Raw genomic sequence first — 25,208 nt, 5'->3', positions numbered from 1 at the left:
CACACACAGAAACAAACAAAACGGCAAAAGTGGTTATAAGGGCAATCTTAGCGGAGCGGATCGCCAACAAAATAAAAAATTGACACTTGTTTGAATGGAAGTATTCATCGGCACTAATTCACAGTTCATTTGCCATCCCAAATGGTTCAGTCCATTTCACAACTTTTTTGGTTAGTTAAAGATGACAAAGTGGAACTGTTCATATTTGTTAATTTGTTGATGATATCTTTGCTTTTTTTGGTAAAAAGTGACTATTCTTTTTGAAACCCACCGGCTCAATTGCATTGACACTTGGTATGTTGTGGTACCTTGAGTAGACGTATTGTGACAATATCTTCAGTTTTTGGTAAAATATAATATTTTTGCCTTACTCTCAAAAACTACTAGCTCGATTGCTTCAATACTTGGGTGGACCTCTGTCAGATTTGTTCATAATGTGAAGATATCTTTCAATTCTCTATTTTCAGCAAATATTTTTGCTGTTTTTGGTAAAAAGTTATATTGTGTATATTTATTAAGACAGTGGAGCTATTTCAACCCTAAGGTCGCTTGCTTGCTATACCCTAATATGATTTAATGTAATCCTGAATCTACCGGTATTCTTTATATTAAAGGTATATGTTTATTGGCGGTACTAATTTTGGATTCATGAATGGTGCTAACTACTACCCATATAAACCACAGCCTACTAGTTATGATTATGACGCTCCGTTAACTGAAGCCGGTGACCCTACCGATAAATACATGGCAATACGGAAGGTTATTGGACAGGTAAGCCACTCTATGGCTTAATTTCAAATTATTGTACTTTACTTTACTTTATGATTAATTGTAGTTTTATGCATGGTAAATTGTGTCTGGTAGTATACTGTAAAATACTTTATTTTAGCTAGAATTAATTTTCGCTGAAAAGACTTTTTGGGTGTTTTGTATGGAATATATTTTCCATGATTTTTGACAAGTTGAATGCAAGATATAAGAAAAAAAGTATATTCGCTGGATTTTATTTCGTTGTTATTCCTTCAGTGAAAAAAACGAAAATTAATTCCAAGCGATAATAAAGTAATTTACAGTATGACAGGGGCAATGTTTTAATAGTTTCATTATGTTTTACCAGTGAAGTTTTTATTATGTTTCAGTACAGGGAGTTACCACCAGATCCAATACCACCACCAACCCCCAAATCAGCGTATGGTAAAGTAACTATGTCTAAAATATCTACGTTTTATGATGAGTTAGAAGTTATGGCTCCATATGGTCCTATCAATACAACGTATCCTATCACAATGGAAGACATGCAGCAGGTCAGTATTTATGACATACAGGTCAGTATTTATGACATACAGGTCAGTATTTATGACATACAGGTCAGTATTTATGACATACAGGTCTGGGCAGTATTTGTAATCCATAATGTAATTCAGTTTGGGAATGATATGAGGGCATTAATGATAAAAATCAGGTCACTATTTATGACATACAGATCAGGGCAGTATTTGTAATGCATAATGTAATGCAGAATTCAGTTTGTAAATGATACGAGGGCATTAATGATAAAAATCAGGTCAGTATTTATGTTGTGGCCAGGGAAATGTTTACCAACCATGATGTATAAAGTCAGATCAGTATGATGTGATTGGCAGTGCAACATTTGCTAACCATAATTTAAGTCTGATTCAGGGCAATAATTATATGTGTATCATGTTAATTGAAGATTTGTGATGCAAATCAGAGCAATATTTATGTAGTGGTAGGGCAATATTTGCAAACCGTACTATAAGTTGTGTCATTATGTATGTTGAGAGCAGGACAGTATTTGTTAATCATATTGTGTAATTCAGGTCCAGTAATTCAATTCTACCGGTACTGGTTTATTACATTCATGTTTCATCAGATTATTGTGATTACATATATACTGTAAAATACTATATTTTAGCTGGAATTCATTTTCACTGAAAAGACTTTTTTAGTGTTTTGTATGGAATTTATTTTCACTGCTTTTTGATAAGTTGAATGTAAAATATAAGAAAAAAGGGATATGCGCTGGATTTTATTTTCACTGAATCATTCCTTCAGCGAAAATATAAAAGTATTTTACAGTACCTAGTCTATGATAGTTATATTGTCTTCTGTATTGGCAGAGTTATGGATTTATATTATATAGAACAACTATCAATGAAGATCATAGTTCTAGTGTTTTAAGTATCCCTGGTATTGGTGACAGAGGATATGTCTGCATAAACCAGGTATATATCAAATATGATGTTATGATTGAACCATGTATGCAAATCGTATGTTTATTTTGTTGTTAATGGATATGATTGTTTTGTTTTATTTTATGCAAATGTACATGTATTTTTTGTGGATGTATTAGAGTGCTATGTAAATGATGTGTATAAGTATTAGTCCCTTTTGGATCAATTCAAAATGGCTGACGGGTGGCCATTTCATTTCCAAGAGCTATATCTCTGACATAACTTGTGAAACTTGTACACATGTATTTGTTTGAATATCAGATTCAAGATGGCCGATTGATTCCAATCGAACTTTACAACTACATTACGCACTGTGTAATTTGTTTCTGATTCAAATTTTTCAGTTTTGTCCACTATTTAACTTGCTTGTGATTGGATGATGTGCAAATGATGTGTAAATCCATTTTTAGCTCCCGTGAAACGGAGCTTATGTGGTACCGGTGTCTGGCTCTGTGACTAAAATTTGTTCCACTGATAACTCAAGGTCTACAATTTCAATTCAAATGAAATTTGGCACACAGCTAATATACAATGAGTAGATGCGCTGATTAGATTTTGGTGCAATTCCATGCATATTAATTAGTCAATTATTGCATTAATTAATTTATAACTTAGAGTCTTTAAAGTTTCTTAACAAATATTTGACTAGGGTGAGTAGCCTAATTTGCATATTGCAATAACGTATTCTGTCGCAAAAAAAACCTTGTAATATATTATTGGAAGGTCTGCAAATTTGCGAATTTTAGTATATAATGATTTATTATATCATGATGGATGTTATTTGAGCAGATACAGCGACTAAAAACATCAAATGTATGCGAGTATGGGGAGTATGCATGCGCAGTTACAAGAGTGACGTGGCCATTTTTTCAGTTTGACGAAAAAGCAGTACCCTTTCCGATTTTCATGAACGTAAGTTCAATTTCACTTTGTGTGTCATAATCATCAATAGACAAAATCGAAGACAGATGCCGTACAACTTTCTGCCAATCTTGATTCGTAAATGTGCTGGTTACGTGTACAGTGTTCTCCTCAGGCCTGCGTCGCTTAGACAATAGCCGCGTAACTTTCGTTTCCCCCGCGATTCTGCAGTGTTCTCATCAGGTCTTTTAAGGGTATCGGGTCCGATACTGTTCTTTCTTTCCACGATACTATTTCCCTCAAGCTGGGCCGTTTCCAGGCCATTGTTTTGCAATGATGAATCAGAACAGAACAATTTGTGTGAACTGATCAATCCTAACTTATTATCTGGATACTCGTATTCACCTGCGGATACTTCGGCCTACTTTCAAGCATGAATATAGAAGGAAATGAACGATTTTTTTTCAGTATCGTTCCAGACTTTGCAAGAAATTTATATAATAATCACAGTGATCACTACTATTGGGTTCAAAAATTATTTATGATCATTCAAAATATAGTGGCCATGGCTTGTCGGTTCAACCCAGTACTGACCTTCACCGCTATTGCGACACCATGAGCAGAGAAAAGGAAAGCTGAATCCCCGTGTCTACACTTAATCCATGTATAAGGCAGACACCCGACAGCAACAGCAAGGAAGTTTGTCAGTTTTATTCAAGATATAAATTTTCTATTTTACGCATTGGAGCTACACAATGTGACGGCACAGATCTAGAAGCAGTACCTACACACGATTTGGTGACGTCATAAAATACATGACCTTCAATCGGGGTCGTTTCCTCGGTATATACGAATTGGTATATACAAATTACAATAAAGATACTTAAGACATTACACATAAGGTAAAACAAATCACGTGACAATATAATGATAATAACGGTAATAAATCCTAGCTTAACAGTTGAACAGAACGCTCATATAGTCAGTCGGGTGACGCCGAGGGTCACGAACTGTGTTGCAAAATGGCCGTGTGGTTGAAACTGGGTCATGGCGTGACGGGTGAGGAAGACACCATTAAACACTCAAAATCACAATAAAACGGGGAAGCGGTTGCATATTACGGCGTAGCTAACATGTGAAATAAAAAAACGCCCAATACAAACGACATGGGTTCGAATCACACTAGATACACACTCACCAGAACCGAAGCAATCAGAAACCAGCAATCGTTTTGGCTTTTCCGTTCAACTCATCGGAACACTGGAGTAGTTAGAAAAATGAACACCACTTAACGACCAACGTCGTGGCGTGGTACACAAGCGTGCCATCAAAATAAAACAAAATTAGCTTGAAAAGACAGTGGGTTCGAGTCCCGCTCAGAGCTACCGTAAAAACGTAAATCAAATAAACTGAAATCTCTCAAACCGTAAACAAGTAACCAAAGAACGTCGCAAAAAAATAATAAACCTCACAAAACTCCACCATACAAAACTGAATGAATAAATAATAAAATAACTAACGTCTTAAACTGGACGACGCGCAATTTGTTCAACAGTTTCCAGATTGTGACAAGAGATAAACAAGACCCAAGTCAAGGTAAGTTTTGTTAAAGTGTCGATGGCGTTCCCTATATTACGAAAACAATTCAGGCAACAGACGAATATCTTCTGTGGTGTTGTTGAATTTATACCGTGTCTGCGGAATTGTTGATTGAGGGTTCGAAGCCAGCAGTTAACATTTTGTTAGAAAGTTTCACAATTAAATCAAATATCCAATGATACCAGTATATTTATTTCATTATTTTAACAATGTGCAATGGTGGAAGTTGGTCAAACACGAGTTCTTACACCTAAATAAGTATCAAATATTTGTCGACACATTTATTCTCTCAACCTTGTAGAGGTGGAAATTAATTAAACAACAGGTATTTACTCACAAATATAGTGGTCAATATTTGTCCATACATTCATTCTGTCAATTTAAGAACTTGTAATTGTTGGAATTAATCAAATGAGAGTTGTCTACACCAAAATAAGTTTCAAATACTTGTCCATACATTTATTCTCTCAATTTAACAACTTGTAATGGTGTAAAATAATTAAACGAGAGTTGTCTACACCAAAATAAGTCTAAAATATTTGTCCGCACATTTATTCTCTCAATTTAACAACTTGTAATGGTGTAAAATAATTAAACGAGAGCTGCCTACACCAAAATAAGTCTAAAATATTTGTCCGCACATTTATTCTCTCAATTTAACAACTTGTAATGGTGTAAAATAATTAAACGAGAGCTGTCTACACCAAAATAAGTCTAAAATATTTGTCCATACATTTATTCTCTCAATTTAACAACTTGTAATGGTGTAAAATAATTAAACGAGAGCTGTCTACACCAAAATAAGTCTAAAATATTTGTCCGCACATTTATTCTCTCAATTTAACAACTTGTAATTGTGGGAATTAATCAAACGAGAGCTGTCTACACCAAAATAAGTCTAAAATATTTGTCCGCACACTTATTCTCTCAATTTAACAACTTGTAATGGTGTAAAATAATTAAACGAGAGCTGTCTACACCAAAATAAGTCTAAAATATTTGTCCATACATTTATTCTCTCAATTTAACAACTTGGAATGGTGTAAAATAATTAAACGAGAGCTGTCTACACCAAAATAAGTCTAAAATATTTGTCCGCACATTTATTCTCTCAATTTAACAACATGTAATTGTGGGAATTAATCAAACGTGAGTTGTTTACATCAAACTAAGTATTTAATATTTGTTGAGACATTTATTCTCTCAATTTAACAACTTGTAATGGTGTAAAATAATTAAACGAGAGTTGTCTACACCAAAATTAATCTCAAATATTTGTCCACACATTTATTGTCACAATTTAACCACTTGTTAATAGTGGAAATTACTTAAATGCGACTTGTTTAATCAGTTGACATCAATGCAACTTACCTGCAGACAGTGCACAACAGAGTATCATTATTGAGCAATTATAAACAGGAACGTGTCTGGCATTAGGGTTAGGGTCGGGTCAGGTATGGGCAACGGAATTATTAACAGGAACGTGTCTTGACATTAGGGTCGGGTCAGGTATGGGCAACGCAAATGGCAAACACCCAATTGGCAAGATGTACACTAACGGGTTATGGCATGCATATAGTTTACACAAGTAAAAACACAAAATTGGCAATTTTTTGGACAATTGTAACTCAATAATAGAAATATGTTGTATTTCTATATATATACACACTATATAGTCTTATCAAATGCAAACACATCCTGTCAATCCATTGTGGTCTTGTGGGTCAGTTCTCTACATAGTGATCAGGAGGACCTGGGTTCAATTCCCTTGCCTGCCCTTCTTTTTCTCGCAAACACCATTTGGCAATAAAGCTAAATATGACAACAAATTATTTAATTTGCATGACTACCCACATAGCTCAGTTGATTTGTACAATGTCAGAAATGTGAGCGATCGCTGGTTCGAATCCAGTATGTTTAGTTAGATTTTTGAATGCTAGTGAAGACAGTGCTCCTATGAATAGGACTTAAATCCTAACTCCTGTGTGAAGACACTCGTGGTACAGTGGACAAGACTGGGAACTCAAAGATCGCAAGTTCGAATCACGGATTGGACACTCCTACAAAAGACATGAAAAAAACATAAACAGCGGATTCAAAAACTCAAGTCAGGAAAACAGAACACAAGAATACTACCCCACATGGAAGCCAGTCGAAGTCGTCGAAGAACGAACACAGTCGAAGAACGAACACAGTTGACAGCTGTAGGTCACGTGCAACAACAGACACGAGGAGCATGGCTGCTCTCCAAATGGGTCCCTTCTTTTGTATTGACCCCCTAAGGATTGCTAATCCCCCTTTCTAACTCTTCCCCCAAAAATAATATATCGCCCCTTTTAAAATGTATTGACCCACAAATTAATGAATATTCATGAGCACAGAAACTGCTAAGTCATGAATAAATTAAAAAAAATTTGCATAAAGTGTAGGTACTCCTTCTGGAGCTCTGCCAATGTGACTGAAAGCACTTCCAATGTGATCTAATTTGTAAACAATCTCTTTGCACATGACTCCCAGTGTCTTCTCTTCGAGCAGACAGTAATGTTTCACATTTGTTTTCGCATGGTTTCCATCTTACTCAATAAAACGAAGCAGTTGATTCCTATTTTACTGTTTATTCTTGTTTGATATTTGTAAACAAAAATGCACTCATTAAACAAATAGTAAATATGTGAGTTTTTTGTTTTTGACGAACGAGGACAAGGAGGACAAAATGGCGGTAGTTTTGTGTAGGGTCAATCGCGATCTTTGGTTTGTATCAAAAGCACGTCTCACAAATGAAATTTTTTTTTTCGAGCGATAATTTGATAGCAATTAAACAAATTTCAATCGTTGGCGTATGTAAGGGCTGGATCACTTACTTTCAAGGGCTCAAAGTCCGGACGATCATTAAACTATGTTTTTATTTATCTGTTCTAGGTATGTTGTACAGACTTTTTAGTTGTACTATTTTGATGATTTAATTTCAAGAAACTGTCAAGGAAACAATCTGTTTAATTTAGGTTTAATTTAGCAGATTTTACTTGTCAGTGAAAATAGTGAAATTTGCGCATTGCGTCAGGAAGAGGTTAATTGCGGTTTTACTACTCCATCGCTAATGACACTAATTACCAAGAATTAAAAAAAACAAGTGAAATTAAGTCGCATTGGGAAAAAAATCCATAAGAAAATCAAAGCAAAAATTATTATTTAATTAACTGCAGACTAGAAATACCTCATTCATAGAGTGCTCATTAGTGCCCTTTGTTTACAAGTATAGTGTCCTTGCATGTTTTTCAAAATGCCCATATCAAAGTCATGTGTTTCCATATACAGTATGTCATAGATTCTCAGACATCTTGATCAATTTTATTGATGGATTGACCTACATGCAATTACACTTATTAGGCAAAACCTATACCTTTATAATACAGGCTCTGATCACATGGGAGCTATTTACAGTTTAACTTTGATTGATTGATTGCACATCCAATAATGGAATTTACACATATGGTAATTGCCCATATTTATGACCTTGTGAGGGCGCTCTAATCAAAACATTGCTCCACTTCTGGGTGGATAGCTCCAATAAACATGGCCACTCTCCATAGAAAACACATACAACAACAGCTCACAGAAAACAATGTACCACATGTCAAAAAAAAAACATGGCCGCCGTTAAGATTTATCCATCTCATTTATTTATATTGCAGACTGTATTGGGTATTTTATCGAGAATGACTTATGATCCTAATCTCAACACCTCTCTCAACATCACAGCAAAGAAAGGAGATATTTTAGATATTCTTATTGAAAACCAGGGACGAATAAATTATGGAAAGTACATCAATGATTCCAAGGTAGAGAGAGTTGTTTTTGTCTATATCTTGCAAACCTGTATAGTTCACCAGAAAATGTACCATGGTTCAAGAAATAGGTTGCATGAATATTTACTTTGAAATAAATATTTACTTTGAACCATGGTTTTGTTTGAATATAGATTTCATCTACCCTTCAATTGGTTAAAATTAAACATGTGGCCATATCATTGACAAAAAATGCTTAATACTGTATATTAAATATCAGTATAGTGCCACCTAGTGGTAGCAGGGAGAGTCAGAACAAACTGGTTGCATGAACATATACTTTGAACCATAGTTTCGCTAGTTGTGTTTTATAATATAAAAAAGTGTAGTTGATGGGATATATATGGTAATTGTGATTCTGAGCAACTATTCAAAAAACGAGAATAATTCCTTTGAAATAGAAGTGTCAGATGCTATAAATATTTATAATTAAAGTCAGTGAGTGTTGCAGAAAATACATATCCTCGGGGTGGACATCCAGGCATTTTCACTGCCTGGCAACCATCACGGTGAAAACAAAAGCCGAAAACTTTCAGAAAATGGTACTTTGGAATGGTTGTTGAGACTCCCCTGAACAGTGTAACAAGATTATGCTTACATGTGTAACGCATATACATTCGGTTGCTCAGGATTACTTCAAAGTTGATTTTGTGCTGTTTTCCTTGGCTTTAACCTTTTTCACTGGCTCTTTGACTGGCATTCCACAGCAGCAGCTCGTGCAGAGCTATAGAAATACATGGTGCAGTGGTGCGTGTCTTGGCAACATAGAACGTTCTGTGATGTAGAGCTACATGTGTATTAAAAAAAAAGAAATGTTAAATAATCTCTCTACAATATCAAATGGTCAACCCCCCCCCCTAAGCTGTTTCAAGAGAAAATGTTTGCTCATCGTATTTGACACCTTATCTGAATTTGTGAGCAACATTTTGCCCACCACTTACCCACCCTCCTACTTTTCAGTTTATTGGAATTCCAAAACATGTGGGAGCGTTATTCGTAATTTAGCCTAAATGATCCATGCAAAAGTGAATTCAAAGTATGGCGCCACCTAGTGGCAGCAAACATAATCCAATGTGTTCCAGTTGGTCACCGATAAGTATGTTTTTAATTTCACAGGGAATAGTCGGTAATGCTACACTGGCGAATGTCACAATACAGTCCTGGTCCATCTACTCCTTGGACATGGATCTTGTAGTCAATCCTGGTAACTTCATGAGAAAAAAAAATTACTATGGTATGAAGTACAAGCCATCAGCGTCTTTGGAAGTTGCCTCATTTTACACCGGGGTGTTGAGTGTGGATAATGTACAAGATACCTACCTTAATATGAAAGGATGGACCAAGGTATGAGATGCATATAATAAGATAATGAGGATGGTTTTTATATAATAAATTTTCATCCTACCATATTAGGAAATGCGAATTCCAAATATGGAATGATTACGCGCATAAGCGTCCTCTAATAATAAAAAAACAAACATGGCTGCCATCAAGGTTTGACTGGACTCCACACAAAGAATTTCACTGATTCTGTTCAAAATATTTTGGATTTTGGCATTCCCATGATGTATCATTGGGAGGAAAAGATGTATAATAATAAGGTTATTATGAGGATACATCAAAGTATGCACTCAGACAGTACACCATTGCATCGACCTCCACTGCGTGTCAATCGATACTCCTGTTGTACTGTCTTTGTGCATACTTTAAGGTATCCTCGTAATAACCTCATAATATAATCTCTATATGTTGAACAACACTTGACAAATGACAATGCCTTAGTAGAATTATACGAGTACATTGGAAAAATTCAATGTGAATGACCTATTTATTTGTTACTATGCATACATGTATGTGACTTAAAACATGAATATTCAGAGGAAATATTTTGGCCAGGCATGTTACGCAATTTGTTCATTTAGGATTAAGTTGCATTGTACAGAATTCCAAGTTTAAAGCACTTCATATAGCAGTAAAAATATACTTTGAGATAAAATTGAGTTACTTAACTGTGAGCAGAGCTGCCCTTACAGTATGTAAACGATACTTTTAAACGTCTTCTGTTGGTTACTAATAATTGTGATTTGAATACCACAAGATATGTATAAAAGAAGGCATGGTCACTCAAAGGAATAATAACCATGAATAATCATATGTTGCAGTGCGAGTGGTTTGAAGTTGTTTCATGCGATGAATTGTTGGTTTCATTCAACTATTGTCATTTTAATCTTACATAATGGTAAAAAAAAATTTGTTTTTGGTTATGAAATGTTAAAACAAAAAAGGTGTGGGGCGTATTTTCACAATATTTTGGCAGAAAAAAAAAAAAAAAAAATTCAACTGACATGAACACTGACCAGAATCCAATCATTTTTTGAGGGGTTCAAAGCAAGTTATTGTTCATAACCATGGAAATTGTTGCCAATTCGAGACAGACATGGTAATAATTTTGGATAACAAATGACTCAACTGTATTTACAGGGCCAGGTATACATAAATGGATTCAACCTTGGTCGTTACTGGCCTGTTGTAGGACCTCAGGTGACACTCTATGTACCCGCTAATATACTGCAAACTGGAGACAACACTGTTGTGTTATTTGAATTGGAAAAAGCACCCTGTACTGGTTCCTATGGAAACTGGATACTGGCTGGAGATTGTCAAATTGAGTTCATTGACAGGCCGATAATTAATGGAACAGCATTACTTGAGAAGAATACAGACGACGAATTTGATAGAAATCTGTGAACAATACTGGTCAAAGGTTGTGTTTACTGTGATGTACAAAAATTGAAGATGTAATCTGTGGGGCTGTGAACAGAGTAAAACTTGGAAAATAAAAACCTTGTATTGGTAGTACCTACACTTTATGTGCTGGTATTAAATTTGAAAAGCATGTGCACTAGTGGTTGCATTATTTAATTAATACTTATTCATATTGTCTTTTTTTAAAAAAAAACAATGTTTATTTTCATAGATTGTCTTACTGGGCCATAATGTTATTATAAGAAATGTCTTTCCATATCAATCGTGAAGGAAGAATGTAGGGTTAACACATTTGTAGTGAAGCTACTTACAAGACAAACCGGATTTTTCAAATTCTGTCTTGTATAAATGCACTTTAACTGCACTTTCCACCAGAAAGCATTTCTGAACTGTTGTGAAACATCAATACACAATGATACAATTAAGTAAGTTTCTTACTCTTTAATATCTTTGACATTAAAAATTTACAAACATTCACAAAGTACATCATAAATTCCTCTCTGTACCAATATACTGTGCTCTAATTTAGTTTTCAATAAGTTTTATAAAGCAAGCACCTTTTCCGTACTGCAACTGTAATATTTCTACAGTTGTCTTGTACGAATAAAAAACAATGGTTAAACCAAGCTTTAAATGAGCATTGCTCATTTCTAAACTACTGACAGTGTGTTGGATCAAACCATTATTATTACTGGTTGGTGGAAATTATGGCTAGAATTCAGTGTTGTACCAGGAGAATTCCATCTCTTTGTGGTTACAGTACCGTAATTAAACTCCATTGTTTATCAATTATACACTTGTGGTCTACAATGTCTTTACAAGAATACAGATTATCATAGGAAACCATGTAGATTCTTGCTCCCACCACCTTAAAAAATAATTGTTAGTCCTTTTTCCCTTCACTTTATTATTGCTGGAAAATAACTGTTTATCTTGCACTGGTGCAAACATTCACTTCTCTTTGACTGAAAATACAGAATAACTTTAGCCATTACCACAGAAGGCACTCACAAAGCCTGTATTAGTGATGGAAGTCCCTAGAAGCTTTTACTACATGTGAAAACTTGTAATTCAAAGTCATAATAAACAGTAACTATATAAACTTGCATCTCTGTACTTTTTAGTAAAATGATTTAAAATTGCAACTCGTATAATGATCACTTCTTTTTCACAACATACTTCACTTGCTCACAATAAATTAAGTTTAGTATCAACCATTCACGTACACACTTAAGTTTTTTTTTTACTTCAAGGAGTTGAAAAAATCTATAGAGCCCCCAGTCATTTCAAGGCGTTCATCAAAAAAATACTGATTTTTGAGTAAGGTCTGGGTCGATTCCTTCTACATTGTGATTTCATGGAAGTGGGGGGGCGATTTAATGATAAGTCAACAGATTGACGTCAATGTTCGGTAAATTGCAAAGGCACTGTCCCACACTGAAGGTCAGGCTCTGCTCTCACAACGGAAGCAATGGGACAATGAATTGCGTATGAATCAGAATCAGTCAAAACATGCTGTGTCCTCACAGGGATATTTTTTAAAAAAGACTGACTGGGGTGGCTCAGTTAAGATACATTAACATAAAGCTATGTACTTTTTATCATGAAGTACTGTAAATACTGACACATGGCATGAAAATAAAAATTTTACGTCATATTAAGTTTTGCATTTTCTGTTCTAATTGCAAGTTCACATAACAACGCAGCTTTTGTTTAACTTAGACGAGTCTGTTGATGTTTGTAACACTGTGCTTTTCACTCTCAGCTTATGGTGTGTCAGGTCTCCAGTGCTCTTTTTCCTTCTGAATGACAGTGATCTGGTGTGTGAGGGTAATCCCTTAAGTGACTTATGAAGGCTGAGTTTTCCCAACGACGATAAAGTGGCTATTTCAAAAAGTTCATTGACACTGCTTCTGGAGTTTTTGGCAGAACATTCCACAAACGCAGCAGCACCAATCTGTTTGGCAACTTGTATACCCTGTAAAACAAAAAAGAAATACAGTTCAACCATACATTCATTGATGTAAAGTTGGAACATGCTCTCCCCTAAAAACATAACGCAACCATCTATCAACCCATGTTATGCCAGTTTATTTTTTTACGTTATGAGAACAATCGGTCTATTATCAGTACAGTACACATTCGATAGTTAAATTACAGGCAGGACACTGCATGCATTCATTTGCCACCCACACAGTCGATAAAACTGGTCATCAAATAAGATGCTTAACTACCTGATCTTGTACACTTTAAAGGGTGTACGTGTAAAGATTAATTAACAGACAGAATGTACGAGATGACAGTCATTTTGTTATACCAGTGAGTGACTGCTGAAATTCATTATAAAAACAAGCCATGCATGGCACAGTCCCCGTTAGTTATCAAATTTAATATATATAGTTTTGTTTATAGTAATATAGCTAGAATATAACCATGTCAGGAATATGATTTTTTAACATTAAAATGATTGAAATTTGTATCTGATCGTCAAAAAAGTACTTGTTCATATTGAGGGATATTGCTCTGGAACAGCATTCAAAATCAGCCATTTTAAATACATGTATATATATATAACATGATGTATAACTATAATATATAAAATTTGAATATAATCAGTCAAAGCATTTAAGAGATGTGGCTCTAGAAGCCCAATCATTAAAACAAAATGGCTACCAGACAGCCATTCGAATCCGATCTGAAAAATAAATGATGTGCATCAGGAACCTGTAATGTCTAACATATGTACCAAGTTTGAACGAAATCCATATATATATGCCTGATATTTGATGATTTTTTAGCACAAAAATGGCCACCATTTGTCCATTTTGAATAGGATCGTCAAACCAATATATATGGTTATCTATGACATGATGTATAATGAATATTTAAAATTTGAACATAATCAGTGAAAGCAAGTCAGATATATGGCACGAGAACCACATTCATTAAAACAAAATGGCCGCCAGTCGGCCATTTTGAATCTTATCTAAAAAACAAAATTATTTGCATCAAGGTCTCATAATGTCTAATGTATATACCAAGTTTGAACAAAATCCATCTGTAAACAGCCGAGAAATGCTTGTTTTTGATGATTTTTTAGCACAAAAATGGCCACCATTCGGCCATCTTGAATCAGATCGTAAAACAAAATGATGTGCATCAAGGTCCTATAACGTCTAATGTATATACCAAGTTTGAACAAAATCCATCTGTTAACAGCTGAGAAATGCTTGTTTTTGATGATTTTTAGCACAAAAATGGCCGCCATTCGGCCATCTTGAATCAGATCGTGAAACAAATTGACGTGCATATGTATACTATCATGTATGATGTATGTGTGAAGTTTGATTGTGATTGGACCAGGCATTTCTAAGATACAGGTCCGGACGCACGCACACACGCACGCACTCACTCACACACAGAGGTCAAAACATAAGTCCCCGTTTTCGGACTGCGTCCGAACAGGGACTAAAAAGTAATATGAAATGTAAAACTCACTTTTTCATGTGTGAGTGTTATCTGTCTTTTCTGGGCCAATTCTGTAATAGTATGTATGTCATTCCGTAAATCCATTTTGCAACCGACTAAGATGATGGGAATTCCGGCAGAACCACATCGTCGCACTTCTGGAAACCACTGGAGAAGAAAAAGAAAAATTTAAGTCTTTATAAAGCAGATATAGTTTTATAACGCCAAACAGCCGATTTTTTTTTTTTTAGTATGCTAAATTAAAGACACTGCATGGATCCCATAACAGACATGATGACTTGATTTAAAGTTTGACAACACCATCCAGTGAACAATGTTTTGTATACATGCCGTACACATTGTATGTAATACACAGTCATGATGTCAGTCTATTAACATGTACCTCACATATCAACACAGGTGTTGAATCCTACATTCACATCAATCAAATCTTATCTGACTATAAAAAGACTAATTCCCACATTATTAATTACACAACAAATTGTGCTTTATTGCTAATAAGTTTCAGGAGTTTTAAGCTAACTTGATCATGTTGGATAGGTGTTCTATGCAACCATATAAAACACCTTTAAAATACATAGTTTGTTGCAAACTGACACTGACAATTCTCGATCTCAGCTTCTCTAAAAATATTTAGTTTGTGGCTTCAAAAATGTTTTCTTTCTTAATTTGCTTCTAAGTGCCAGGCAACAGTTTTGGGCATTGAATGTCACCCAACTTCTTTGAATTATGAGTGTGAGTGCTGACACAGTGCCACAGAAGCCATATTCATGTTAGACAGGGTTTTGCATTCACCTCTATCAAACAACAATTTAATGCACTACTGTGTAATACTTTATTTTCGCTGAAAAGGCTTTTTGGCCGTTTTTTATGGAATTTATTTTCACTGATTTTTGATGAGTTTAATGTGAAATATAGGGAAAAAATCATTCGTCCAGCGAAAATAGCGAAAATAAATTCCAAGCGAAAATAAAGTATTCTACAGTATACTGGCATCAACCAGGCCTGGCCGAACACTAATACTTTCCATCCAGTGTGGCACACTCAGCTAGGGTAGGGGGTCGAACATTTAAGAATTAGAAGGTAGAATTATAACCAGGATCGACCAAACATTAGTCTGGTGCAACATCCATTACTCTACCACATTCGCTTCACTGATTAACTGAAGGCCATCATCATGGTAATCATGGTAATGAGAGAAAATACTCTCAATTACTCTTGAAAGATGAATGAAAAAAAAACAAAGACATCAAGCATTATTTCCATAACAAAAACAAGCCAAGATGGCTTACAATGCAACAAAGGGACCAGTGAACTAGCTAGTTGATGCTTACTACCCTAACCCTATATTATTTATACCAAAGTATGCTGTACATGGAAAGTGAATCAATTCAACCTGGGCGAGTTTGAACATCCACAATTATACACTACTTGAAATACTATGTTTACTGTAACACCACCATTGCCAACAACATTCTGGGATACAAAGACATAGTTTATTCAAACCAGATAACTGACAGTTTGGTTTTCAAGCGAGTGTAAAGTCTAGACTGTAACTAAATGGAGCATAATCAGACCATAATTAAAGCGGCCATACATTCACCTTACAGTACTGTGTAATCGCAACTAGAACGCTACAATGAAAGGGGAAATGACAAAGAAATGAAGCCACACCCATCAGGAGCCATTTCATTATAAAGTCTATAGCGACTTAACAAAAGAGTTCTGGTTAAATGAAGTCCTTTATATTGGAAATTGTATAAACGGTGGCCTTTAGTGGTGCATCAATGCCCTTGTATTGGACTTGTGTGAATTACATTACGTATGGTATAGCTGCCCTTCCGTAAAATCAGTTATTTTCCATTTTTAACTTCACTATTTTGATGTCTTGAGCTTATTCACAAATTTGGCAGGGAAACAATGAATTATATTATTACTTTGTTCACCTGGTTTAATTTAGCTGATTTTACTTGAAATTGAAAAGCAAAAAATGAATGCATTAAGAGTATTTAAACACATTGAATTCATGCAAAACAGGTTCACTTGATTATTGATTTTCATAGATTAAAAAACTACATCATAAATCGTCATAGAAAAAAAAATGCTGTTTGTTTATAAGCACGATTTTAAATTTAATTGTATTTTTAAACATTTTGCAATTTGAGGTTTCAGACTTACGAATTTGAGATCAGAACTACTGAGAGGCACCCGATCGGCAATTAGGTGTCCCCCTTCAAAAAAAAAACTTGTACAAGTATGCAAACTCAAGAGGAATAAACTAAGAAGTGATAACAGGAAAGTCACCACTGAGTAGACATCCTGGCATACATAGGTCATATGTCAGTTCACAATACATCCAGGGCCATGTTGTTTTCTTTAGGCAACAATTCCTTACAAGTGAACAACCACGGAAACTCTGCAGGGCTTTCAAAGATTAGTAGAATACCAGTGATAAACAGGATGAAAATTCTTCAGACATGCTTGTTTTTCATGCTGAGTAAAAGTCACTGACACGGTACAACAAAATATTCGAGTGGCATCAAAAATCATGATATAATGGGTGGTGTATTTAGGAAGTTACTCGTACATATTGGTGGATACTGGTTTCTAAGGTGATTTATCTAACAATCAGAAACTCTACAGAGATACCATCAATCCCTTGACACAAGAAGTTTGCATGTATAAAATAAACACAACTACCAGTAAGCCCAACATACAATAGGATTAGGCACAGTTCAATCAACATTAGAAACAAAACTCAATTGATCCCAGGGTCTAGTCAACAAACTTGTTTTTCAATGAAATGTAAAGACTACTTAATATTTTCACTGACCACAACCTTGAATACCTTACAAATCCCCTGACCACATAAACTTATATTTACAAGTTCAAACATAATACTGATACAAATCCACATAGTCAACGGTTATTGTATCACAACAAAATTGGATTACAATGCCTCTATTTTCAGTGTCAATTCTTTGTGGACTCGAGGAATTTGTGGAATTTCAATCTATTGGCTCATGCCACAGCAAACGCAACATACCGGTAGATTCTGTACAGGTAGAAGAAACGTACCATCATATAACCACAACCAACACAGTAAAATTCAAAACTTATATTTTTTACCCAATATAATGCCAACTTTCGCAACCACTTGTTGAATTAATTATTATGCAAAGATGCACAGTAATAAGGCAAAGCATTTGGAAATACGAGAACAAATTTTTATTTTTCAGTTACAAGCCATTACCGGTACATGGGAATATAGGCATAAACTCTGTGGTAGGAAAAAAATGCCTTGTTCCCTGACACTGACATTACAGTAATTGCATCAAATCATATTGGATGTATTCCCTGAAGAGCAGAGTGCGGCTCTATTGAAGTCATAACAAACAGTATGCATACATTGGGAAAAACACCAAAATTAAACTACTTTTCAAAATACTGATTCTTTTACTCACCTTATCGACGACATTATCTAACGATTCTGGCACACTAATATCGTAACAGACTACAACACAATCGGTTTCGGTATATGACAACGGCCGTACATTATCATACTCCGTACACCCTAGAAAGAAAACAGAAATTAGACGAATTGAAAAATTAAATGCAAAAAATATATATTTTATTTATCGATGTATTACTAATGGACTATACCATAATTACATGCATCAAAAGGAAAGTTCAATGACCTAAAGGACAAACTAGTAATTTGAAAACAAGGACTGATGAATCACAGATCGTAGTTTTAATGCCATCGTAGTCTGGGATACGATAAATAAAATAGAGTACGTACTAATTCTATGTCAGTGTGCAATTACTGAAAAGCAAAGCCTTCTGATAGGCAAAAGCAAAGCCTTCCGATAGCCAACAATCAATTCTATTTTTCATTCGTGATCGAACACAGCTGTTGACTTGTTTTAATGGCCATGTTGTTTTGAATAGTTTATTCAGCGAATGCTTGTTTTTTCACAGTTGTGAGTTTTATAGTTCTGTTTTTCCATGATGTTATTATAATTCTTGGTTACTGGCTGGCAAGCAATAAATATTATCCCTTGATTAATGTAAACAGTTCTTGTAGGAGGGTTCAAGTACATAGAATACAAATTGAACAAAGCAGACATCAGAGGCCAAAACTTTGCACTGAACAAAGAAAGTGCCTATACTGGAACCAGAAAATAGAGAATTTGAATTTATTTACGTCATGGATGTAAAATTGTAGACAAAGTCATTACTTCCATTAAAACAGCATTTTCTATTAGAGACGAAAAATAGCCAGAAAACTGAATCTCTCTTTTAGAACTTTATTACTTTTTTACATTTTCCCACTGAAATAGAAAAGTGTTTTTTTTTCTATTCAGCTGTAATAAAGTTTTATCTTATCTGTACGGACGGATAGGGTGAAAGGTCCACGTACTTGTAACACATACTTCATATCAGAAGAAATTCACAAATTTATTTCTTAGCAAATCTTTTGAAATTTGAACTCAGGAGGTAGGTAGAACAAAAAAACAGACTCGTCATATGATTTCCCAAATAGTAGTACATGTAGTAAGTACCAGACAGAGGAAGTTTAAAATTAATTTCATAGTATGCAAATCTTTTAAACTTTGAAATCTGCCAGGAAGGGAGGACGGTACCATAGACAACAGAGTAAAAGCCATTATAGGATTTCCCAAACAGTAACAAGCACCAGAGGAACTTTCAAATTAATTTCATAGTATGCGAATCCCTTGAAATTTGAACTGTCAGGAAGGAAGGAAGGTAGGGAGGGAGGCGAGTAGGAGTAACAGCAATTATAGGATTTACCGAGGTTCTGGTTAGTGTGTCATCTTGCTGGCTTCGTAAACATACTGTATAAACACATCAACACAAATTATTTATGACCACAATTTGTGTACTGGGGTATATCACCCAACTTTACTTACACAGCTACTTGATGTAAGCAATCTGGGAGTCATACACCCCAGTCATACAATGAATCATACAGTCATTTAATCTGGGTGTGGGCTTCACATATCAGTTGTTTCTTAGTAAATTAGTAACATGTCATGATTGTAATCTTTTACTTGTCCCCAGAGCATTTACACGTCCACAGCTGACCTCACCACATTTACAGTCCACGTAATGTGATGAATCACATTAGCGGATAATTTTTCAAAGGTATAATTATAAAAAATAGCTGCATGTGTTATGATTAAAGAGAGGGAAATCAAACAAGCTTGTTATATTCTGTAAACAAATTCATGTCAAATTTAATATTTCAAGTCCATCCTATACACACCAGGAAAACTTAGGGCGTTAATTTCTATGTTAGTGCATAGACCCTAAAAAGTCTATGGTTAGTGTGAACGTGGCCATCTCATACAGACGTGATTTGATCATTTGCACCATAAGTCTGAAACAACAATGACTTCCTAATGATACACTGTCTGGAAAACTATACTAACTCAACTTTCTCAATTCTATTTAGCACAAGTTTATTTTTTATTTTATAAAGTTCATCATTATGAACATAGCAGAAATGAGACAAGCTATATCAATAGAATTGACTCATGTCAAGTTTCTAAGGAATGCAGTAAGGTGAACAATCTGGTAGGACTTCCGTCCGTCTGCCTATCTTTATAGGATGCTATTCAATCAATATGCAGTCTATTGTTGATGACTAAATAATTTTACACAATACTTCAGACAATTCACTGGCCAGTCACAATGGAATTTAATTCTATACACATATCTCACAACAGAGTGCTAGTGTTAAGCGGTTTGGATCTAAACCCTTGGTGTGGTGAACATAAGAGGAAAATTACCTTGCGTTGGAAGAGTTATGTCATGTCTTTTTTTGTTTTGCAGAGAATGACATGCGAATTCGTCAACAATTAGCCCCAGGAAAGTGTTAACACCCACCATGGGGTCATCAGTTAGCAAAATAACAAGAAGACAATTCACACAACCATGAAAAGGAGCATGATTACGGATTTAATAGTCACAACACAAACAATGCACAAATAATCTAATCAACTCTATTTACTTGAGTGTAGTCTTTGCCCTTGACCTAGGTTGGAAAATTTCACAATGGGAACCATGATCTTAGGAGCAGACTTTTGTATTGTACTTGTGAACTGTTTCCCCTGTGGAGGGTTAGATGTCAAGCAACTAATGAAACGCAACAATGCTACCTTAACCAAATATTTGTTGAAAGTTACACTACCCCCCACCCCTCCTCGCTTCACTTCCCTTCACTTTTCCCACCTAGCCAACATCTTTGACTCAAATTCCCAATTACTCCCCTGAATCATGGATGTACTAAGAGTGTACATTCTTAGTACATCCATGCCTGAATCAAGGGTCCTTTTATCAAATTTTATGTGTTAAACATACCAATTTCAAGCTTTAATTAAATATCCCAAAACTATGAAAATGGTTATTAAAAAACATTTAGCACACCAGTGTTCTCCCCAAAGCGTTTTAGCGTAGCGGGGCCGCTACTCCATTATTTATGCCGCTACTCTGAGAGATTGCCCGCTACTCTGTGGCATTTCCTGTTACTCTTTCTTTTAGCTTGTTAATACACGTGCGAATCTGTTAGTCAGCGTCATCAGCGTCCGGTACTGTGAGCCAAATCAGGTGTGAATGGAAACATGTCAGTGATTACGCAAAGACAATGGACTAATACAGCTTCGTACTTCGACAATAAACACTTTCGCCCTATTTAATTGGGGGTAATAGCGAGTATTTTCTCAGTAGCATATTTGGCTGGAAGAAGCAACGATGTCAAACAGCAGAAATATTACGTTGTGGTTCCGCGTAGAACGCCCTGCTGGGCCCCTGGTTGCGAGCGATAAACCCACCAGCAACGCGGTCACCGGTACCCCTGTCGGCAGTGGTACTAAACGTGTCCAAGATGATGTTACAACGAAAAGTGCAAAAAAATAAACTCTAGATTTGATGCACAATGGACAACAAAATATACGTGGCTGAGAGAAACATCCGATGGCAAAGGTAAAAAAAGTATTTATTTGTAGCGTTTTACTTGGAAGCGAGTTTTGACCTAGTTTAGTAAATTTTTGTATGGCTTCATTTTTTGCCGATCGTCGAAACATTTTTTTGGAAACGACCTTCTTTCTGGAAGTTCAAAAATTGTTGGCTACGATTTATCAAAGTAACTAATACTAGTATTGTGTTTTGAAATAGTTGGGTAAAGTTTATCGTGGCAATTTTTAAGTTTAGCGACTTTTCAAAATGGCGGCAATTTGTTTATTTTCGTGTTGATCGTGACGATATTTTTTAAATACAAGTATTGAATCGCTCCTATTTCTTATCTTTTAGGAATGCTGTGACACATATGTGGAAAATTCAACTTAAAAACATCCAGAAATAGTTCTTTGGTATGGAATTCTATGCCATGTATAACTATTACGAAATATGCTATCGATAAACACGCACACTCGGAGATGCACAAGAAGGCCATGTCATTTAATAGAAGTGGGAAGCAAAGAAAATCACGGCGTTCTCAAAAGCTGCAGATCACTGGGCTTCCATGAAAGTCCGAAGAATCAACATTACATAGAAATCACACAGCAGCAGATTCATTTAATCTTTTACATAAATTTGTTAAAAAATAAAGACACATTTTCATCCATGCAAGCCTGTCATTATTGTTTTCTTTATCTTCAGACAAATGCTAATGATATGTAAATTATATGCAAATTAGCCGCCACTCTGATACATTTTTCTGGGGAGAACACTGCACACAACCGTGTTTATGTAGCAAAAGTTATAAAAGCTTCTAACTAAATAACATCTATGAAATATGTTGTTTACTTCGATATCTGGTCACTCAAGCATGAAAGAGGCATTTGACATCTAGTCTGTCCAATTTGAGTGATGATATACCGGTAACTACTACTTGTATGGAAAGACTATAAATTTCATGTTGTTTGTGCTCTAGCCCAATGTTGTTTAAACCGTTTCAGCCAGGGTGATTATAAATGTATTGACATACTTCATTCTTATTTGCATGTACTCCATATTTCAGATGTGTTTTTTGTTGTTTTTTTGTCCATCAATGTTGAACTGTAGACCTAGGGGTGTGCATACATTTATTTTGTTTAGCTGATACCGAAAGGAATCGAAGAGGGGAATAGATTTTTATTCCCTTTATCATGATGATACATCCTAGTAGAAGTTCGTAGAACCATGGAGGTAAAAAGAGAAGGAGTCACAGCCAAGCTTAGATCAAAGATACCAGGATGGTCGCCGCTGTTTGTACATATTTCAGGGAGTTTATTTGCCGAACGGATCAAGGAGGACAGTTTCCTCTAAGCGCAGTGAGGATTACCGTGAATTAGCATACTACGGACTCCTTCGGCGGCACTCGGTGATTTTCGTCACAAATCTGTCAAATTCTTATAAACAAATATTGCGACGATCGATAACGCGCACGAGTTTGACTACGATGCTGAAACTGCTACGTCCTTCAATTCAGAAGACGTAAACGAAATCGAAGAGCATATTACAGACGAAAAATTGTTTTCGATATGCTGTGAACTAAACGATTGCTCGATAACAAAAAAATGCAGCGAAGTTCTTGTTGACGCACTGCCGTAGGAAGTAGGATATACAAGGGATATAAACCTCAAAAAGCGTCATTTTGAACCTAAAAATTCAGTCTCCGGTACAACGCGGTGCGGTCCATGCCATGCACCATTGCAAAGATCATTAAACGAACTTTATTGTGGACTAAAAAACAGTACTAGCAAGGTTTCGAAACATTACAATATTGCTGATTCAAAACTACAACGGAAAATGTGCTGAAAAACGAAAAATTACATAAACTTAACAAGAAATTCTCTGATTTTCAAAATTCCAACTTTCCCGTTCTCACAAACACGATTCCTCCACGTATAAAAGATCTGCGCATGCTTTATGTCATTTGGCTTTTACTGTGACACCGTAAAACAAGACCTTGGAGTGCGTACTGTATGCAGCAACGCTTGAGAGTAAATGACGCGTCGGCGACGATTCTGGGGTGAAAGGATGATAAGACAAAGGGAATTATAGGATTAAACTTGTCTAAAACAAAAGAAGTTTAGAAGGATTATAATGGCCGTGACTCCTTCTCTTTTTACCTCCATGGTAGAACTATGCAGTTCCAGATGTGTTATTGTTCCTGTGGGTTCCTGGCTCGCTACAAACAAAACTAATTATAAAAGTTGGTCACAAGAGAAATATTTACGGAACTACCTCTACATCGCATTACACAACATTCGTAACGCACAGTGGCTTCATTTTAGGGGCTTATTTTTCCAAAAGTATCAGTATGTTGATGTTAGTGGGCGATGAAATAAACGCTTAAAACATTTCATCACGTCCGCCACACGTCGCGATTCGGATATCAGGTAGCTTATTCCGGGATACCGTGGAAACAACATACACTGTTACACATCAATTTTAACAGCAACTCGACACCGTATATTGATACACGCCTCAATGTTTTTGAATAACACGAGGTGGCGTATCCAAACATCCGATAATAGGCGGGCTGGTGACGACGAATTGTCACTAGACCTTTGGCTTTCCGGGCGAGCAATCGATATCCGGAATATGTTTACAAACTTAGGCTCAGTACTGTTATAATAAATCTTACCTGAAGTATCCCAAAGACTCAAATCAATTCGATATTTTTCCACTTCAAAGGAGGCAGTTGAATTATCAAAGATAGTTGGAACATACACCTAACAATATATAAAAAATATATATAATTATAAATCGTGTTAACATACAGTACTCTCATTCACGAACCACATGAATACAATACAATCGTCTGATACTAGTTTGCCGGCAATACGTTCTCCACGATGCGGGCTATATCGATATGGTTTCTGCTAGCGAGTAAACAATGGATCTCGGTAGAATCGATCAAAGAACGAGATAAACCAACGTAGCCAGTTCGCACCACACAAATCACAGACCGATATTAACTTTTCGACGAGTATGTATCAGTAGCACACAGTAATACCCGATGTAAAAACAGTGAACACAGATTTCCAGAAAATGAACCATCTACGTACCTCAGTAAAGCTTTCTTTGACGAACACTTTTAGCAGCGACGACTTGCCACATCGACTGTCGCCCACAAGGAGAATTTTACAACCCGTTTGTTCGATGATAACTGATCGACGGTGAGACATTTTGCTTTTCTGTGGTATATACTTGGCTGTGTAGTAATTTCACACCAGTTTTGGGGTTATTTCACATAGATACTGCGCAAAACATGAATATAGCTTCTGTTCGTTCAAAGGATCAACCTGTAATGCCTTGCGCTTGTGAGATCAGAAGGGAAGCTCTGCATCCAGTTGACCAATCAGGTGACGTTATTTTATAT

General features: G+C 35.6%; 2 protein-coding genes and 1 long non-coding RNA gene across 3 annotated transcripts in view; 2 read left to right on the top strand and 1 right to left on the bottom strand.

Moving 5' to 3' along the window:
• Window positions 1-11,456, top strand: part of LOC100373531 (beta-galactosidase-like) — a 28,591-nt gene extending 17,135 nt beyond the window's left edge. The window contains exons 8-13 of the mRNA XM_085501351.1: window positions 615-771; window positions 1,140-1,304; window positions 2,142-2,246; window positions 8,408-8,554; window positions 9,677-9,904; window positions 11,042-11,456. Coding sequence (XP_085357477.1) covers window positions 615-771; window positions 1,140-1,304; window positions 2,142-2,246; window positions 8,408-8,554; window positions 9,677-9,904; window positions 11,042-11,308 — 1,069 coding nt within the window. The 3' untranslated portion in view covers window positions 11,309-11,456. The remainder of the gene's footprint in view (window positions 1-614; window positions 772-1,139; window positions 1,305-2,141; window positions 2,247-8,407; window positions 8,555-9,676; window positions 9,905-11,041) is intronic.
• A 296-nt stretch (window positions 11,457-11,752) lies between these two features.
• Window positions 11,753-25,165, bottom strand: LOC100370822 (rho-related GTP-binding protein RhoN-like). The gene is made up of 5 exons (XM_006821007.3): window positions 24,895-25,165; window positions 24,471-24,558; window positions 18,280-18,389; window positions 14,825-14,962; window positions 11,753-13,304 (listed from the first exon to the last, which is right to left on the bottom strand). Exons 1-5 carry the CDS (start codon window positions 25,012-25,014, stop codon window positions 13,017-13,019), a joined length of 744 nt encoding a protein of 247 aa, XP_006821070.1. The 5' UTR covers window positions 25,015-25,165; the 3' UTR covers window positions 11,753-13,016.
• On the top strand, window positions 21,647-22,468 carry LOC102806996 (uncharacterized). The gene is made up of 2 exons (XR_438481.3): window positions 21,647-21,823; window positions 22,151-22,468. It is a non-coding gene; the product is annotated as an uncharacterized LOC102806996 (long non-coding RNA).
• Window positions 25,166-25,208: the final 43 nt, after the last annotated feature.

Source organism: Saccoglossus kowalevskii, chromosome 7, assembly GCF_978046115.1.
Source record: "Saccoglossus kowalevskii chromosome 7, keSacKowa6.1, whole genome shotgun sequence".
Classification (NCBI taxonomy): domain Eukaryota; kingdom Metazoa; phylum Hemichordata; class Enteropneusta; family Harrimaniidae; genus Saccoglossus; species Saccoglossus kowalevskii.
This window is presented reverse-complemented; position numbering and strand designations above follow the sequence as displayed.

What these genes read in the sequence shown, in the direction of transcription:
- LOC100370822 (XM_006821007.3), bottom strand. Translation starts at nt 25,014, where the DNA reads ATGTCTCACCGTCGATCAGTTATCATCGAACAAACGGGTTGTAAAATT. An exon ending in TAGATAATGTCGTCGATAAG is followed by an intron (nt 14,963 to 18,279) that starts GTGAGTAAAAGA and finishes TTTCTTCTCCAG; the next exon opens with TGGTTTCCAGAAGTGCGACG. An exon ending in TAACACTCACACATGAAAAA is followed by an intron (nt 13,305 to 14,824) that starts GTGAGTTTTACA and finishes TTTGTTTTACAG; the next exon opens with GGTATACAAGTTGCCAAACA.